Source organism: Solanum pennellii, chromosome 11 (genome assembly GCF_001406875.1).
Source record: "Solanum pennellii chromosome 11, SPENNV200".
Classification (NCBI taxonomy): domain Eukaryota; kingdom Viridiplantae; phylum Streptophyta; class Magnoliopsida; order Solanales; family Solanaceae; genus Solanum; species Solanum pennellii.
The window spans coordinates 62,086,528-62,091,059 of NC_028647.1; the positions used below are offsets into that span (position 1 = coordinate 62,086,528).

Genomic DNA, 4,532 nt, shown 5'->3' on the forward strand with positions numbered 1-4,532 from the left:
CACTTAACCATAAGTATAACAACTTTAAACAAGTTTTTCAGAGATAAAAAATATTTTATTTTTTCCCATTAGACTCCAATTCTATGAAAATGAATACATATATATTTAGTGTGATTGCATAAATCAAATTTGAAGAGGAGAAAATATATATACATAAAATCTTCGAAATAAAAGAGCTATTTTCGAAAGACTCTCTTTTTATCGTATGACATTGAATATTTTTTTAAAATAGGGGTTGAAGGATGATTATTTATGAGTTTTACTCCATAATCGTATGTCCTAAATTTAGACCAGCCTAGAAAATGGAAAATTTTGATAAACATGAAGTGTTTTAGAACCGTTTAATGGAACCTTAGACATCTTGAATCTAGATTAGTAGGTCTTAATAACGACATAATCATAATAGAGAAAGGTATTCTCTTTTAACGGGTCTTAGCTATAGGATCAACAAATTCAGATAAATCGAGCTTCAAAATAAATATCGGACAATGAATAAGTGAAAAAAAAAAAGAAATTTGTTTGAACCGGTATAAGGAACCTTAGAATTATCCTACCTGTCGATGAAAAAATGGGATACGAGAGGAGTTGAAAGTCACTTGACTATATTACTGAATCATGCATGCATTACATGGTAAGTATAATACTATATTCGTCCACTTTTAATTGTCATAGTTTCATTTTAGGGTCAAATAATAAAAACTTTGACTAACATTTATGATGTATTTTTCCATCATATTGATATGCAAAAATTGCATAACAGTTTTGTATAATTTTTGAATATCTAATTTTTTTATTTAAAAATATTAAATTAATTTAATCTAATTTATCTTTAAAAATTAGTCAAATTAACTTTTGGAACATGACAAATACGAGTAGATTTAGAAAATATTAATAAGGCTAAAATAGTATAATATAATAATATATAATAAATTCTTTTGACCATCTTAAATAATAGATATAAATAATGAAAATATTATTCTTATAATTAATAATAAATATATTCTATCAACAATACTTATAAATACATCCACAATAAGATACATAGAATCATCAAGAAACATTATTTTTCTTTACCAAAGTCCTTTTTATTTTTTGCAAGAACATGAATAAACTTTTCTTATTTCAATGGCTTCTTTTATTGATCTTCACAAAAACATCATTAATTTTTTCTAAACCTCATAAAATCCCAAGACTAACACCACTTATTGAAAATAAACATCAAGATCATTCTACTACCTTTTCTTCTTCAACAAATGATGATCTTCCAAAACAATTTGAGACTTACTACTATAAACAAACACTTGATCATTTTAATTATGGACCAAAAAGTTATTCAACTTTTAAACAAAGGTACATAATTAATTCCAAGTATTGGGGTGGTTCCAATTCAAGTTCTCCAATTTTTGCTTATCTTGGTGCTGAATCTTCTATTGATAGAGACCCTCTTGATATTGGATTTCTCACTGATTTTGCACCTCAATTTAAGGCTCTTCTTGTTTACATGGAGGTAATTAAATTCATTAATTATATTACATCAAATATATGTATAAATTAAAGCTACCAACTCTCCTATTTTACTTTGTTTTGGCATGTTTTTTTTTTTTTTTGGTAACTAAAACTTAGTCAATGTTTGACCTTAAATTTTAAGAATAGATTTTGAAAATTTAATTTTAAATATTTGTTTTAATGATGAAATTTGATTAATTTTTAAAATTTTGATTTCAACTTTTTTTTAAAAGTAAAATACATATCGAAACACAATTTTAGATTTCAAAATCACAATTTCAAAAAACTCAAATTTTTGAGTTTCATGTTTTAACTTTAAAATCTACGTCAAATGAGAGTGTCGAATGGAAAAACTCATGGAGTTGGAAACTTATACAAATCGTTTTACCCACATTCATCATTAATTTGTGCGAGAGCACTCGATCAGTAAGATATAATAGAATATGGTTAAAAATTCATAATTGAGTCCAAATACATTGATGGTATTTTCTTTGTCCTCAAGATCATCTATTAAGAATATATCGTAGATTTTGAATCTTTTTTGACTTCTGACATTATATATGCTAGATATATGTTATGTTTTAAATTTTTTGGCATACTATTTTCCAGCATAGGTATTATGGAGAATCAACACCATTTAAGACAATGGAAGAAGCTGTAAATGATGAAGATAGTAGAGGATATTTCAATTCAGCACAAGCTATAGCTGATTATGCAGAACTTCTGTTACATATTAAACAAAAATATTCAGCAAAAAATTCTCCAATTATTGTCATTGGAGGATCCTATGGAGGAAGTAAGGAAAAAAAAATCCCCTTCTTAATTTCCTTTTTTTTTTTTTAAAAAAAAAAGAAGAAGTCATTTTAGGTAATTAAGGATGTGTTCGGACGAAGAAAATATTTTTCAAAAAATATTTTTATGTTTTTCATGTTGTGTTGGTCAGAACTTTTAAAGTAGGAGAAATATATATTTCACAAGTGATATTCCATAGTGATTCTGTTATCCTCACCTTTCAATATACCTCATTTTTCTACCCCCACGACCTTACCCGCACCCCACTCTATAATATTTGTCTATATTATATACAAATGTTTTTAGGATATTAATCTTCCTGTTTTAATTTATTTGGTTTATTTTGAGTTGACACAAACTTTTAAAAAAATTAAAAAAACTTTTGAATATTGTGAATATGTCAAATAAATTGAAATTGAGGAATACATATCTTACTTATGTACTGAATACAAAAAAAAAAAAAACAAGAAAAGCCACTTATTTTTTTCAAAAGTATTTTTTTTATACCAAACACACCCTTAAATTTGAATCTTATCAAAACTTTTTCTCTAATTTATTTTATTTTATTTTATTTTGCAGTGCTTGCATCTTGGTTTCGAATGAAGTATCCACATATAGCTCTTGGTGCTTTAGCTTCATCAGCTCCTATTCTTTATTTTGATAATATCACTCCACAAAATGGATATTATTCAATTGTGTCAAGGGATTTTAAAGTAAGAAATCTATTTAATTTAATTTTTTTATACTTTCAATAAGTCCTTTAATATTTTTTAACTAACATGTTAATTGATTTTATAATTATTTCAGGAAGCTAGTGCGAGTTGTTACCATACAATTAGAAAATCATGGGCAATAATTGACAAGATTGCTTCTAGAAAAAATGGACTCTCCTATCTTAGTCGAAAATTCAAGACTTGTTCGTAAGAGTTATATATATTATCAAAATTTTTATATTATTATGTTAAGAAATATATTCAAACTTTGACTTTCAAAACCTATACTATCAAATTATCTTTTATCTATTTAGAAATTTTAATTTTTAATCGATACTTATCCTTTAAGTGAACTAATAGTATAAGAACATTCTTTGCAAAAATTAAATACATGCATGCATCGTCATTGTAAGTAATTTTTGTATCTATTATATATAGCATATACACGTCTTATATTCAAAGTTACAAATCTCACTTAAGTAATTCATCATCAAATCATTTTTATTTGTTTAAGTGTAATTCTTTTTTAAAAGATCTTATTTTTTTATTTCTATATTTATTTAGTCTTGATTTTATTTTATTTTTAGGAAGTTGAATGATCCATTTGAGTTGAAGGATTATTTGGATTCAATGTATTCAGAGGCTGCTCAGTATAACAGCCCACCAAGTTACCCAGTAACAATAGTTTGTGGTGGAATTGATGGTGCACCAAAAGGAAGTCATATTCTTGATAGAATTTTTGCTGGAATTGTTGCATATAAAGGAAATTCATCTTGTTACAACATGAACCCCATGCCTAGTGAAGCAGATTTGGGATGGAGATGGCAAGTAAGTTTTATACTAATCAACACTAATTTAATCGAGAATTTAAGTTATATATACTGATCATTGTATTTAAATATATTTTACCTGCACTGTATCGGGATATAATATGTAAAGTTAATACTTTTATCAGATCTGACTGTAAACACCTGACATAGTGGTCAATTTAACATGAATACTCATATTTTGGAGATATAGGGTATAAAATAAAAAAAAATATAGTAGGTGATTTTTTCTCCATATGCTAAAGTCTTGGTGGGGTCAGAATTGCTAGACACCGATGATGGGAGGTAGTATATACCTGATTATGAGTACCTAGGGCCTTTTAAAAGTGTGAATTAGAGTGATCAATTAAGTCGATAGGACAAACTTTGGATAAGATGATCCAAATTTGAGTAGAAATAAAAATATTTGACGATATTTTTTTTATTTGTGTAAATTTTTGATGTATAGAGTGTTATGTAATATTTGGTGGGAGCTAATAATAGGCACCTGGTAGTATGTGAAGGAATATTGATTGTATTGAAGTGTTAACCTAATAAGGAAATACATGGGAGATATATATAGGAGATATAGGAAGGAGTACTAATCCTAATAGGACTAGGATTAAGGAGTACGAATTCTAATAGGATTAGGATTAGTACACAGTAAATACTAATATTATTTAATACTATTTATTTAATACTATCTGTTATTATC

General features: G+C 26.4%; 1 protein-coding gene across 1 annotated transcript in view; it reads left to right on the forward strand.

Annotated features, from left to right (window-relative positions):
• Positions 1-1,102: 1,102 nt before the first annotated feature.
• Positions 1,103-4,532, forward strand: part of LOC107003050 (lysosomal Pro-X carboxypeptidase-like) — an 11,156-nt gene continuing 7,726 nt past the window's right edge. The window contains exons 1-5 of the mRNA XM_015201294.2: positions 1,103-1,507; positions 2,116-2,302; positions 2,878-3,011; positions 3,106-3,218; positions 3,599-3,839. Of these exons, the coding sequence (XP_015056780.1) occupies positions 1,103-1,507; positions 2,116-2,302; positions 2,878-3,011; positions 3,106-3,218; positions 3,599-3,839 (1,080 nt within the window). The remainder of the gene's footprint in view (positions 1,508-2,115; positions 2,303-2,877; positions 3,012-3,105; positions 3,219-3,598; positions 3,840-4,532) is intronic.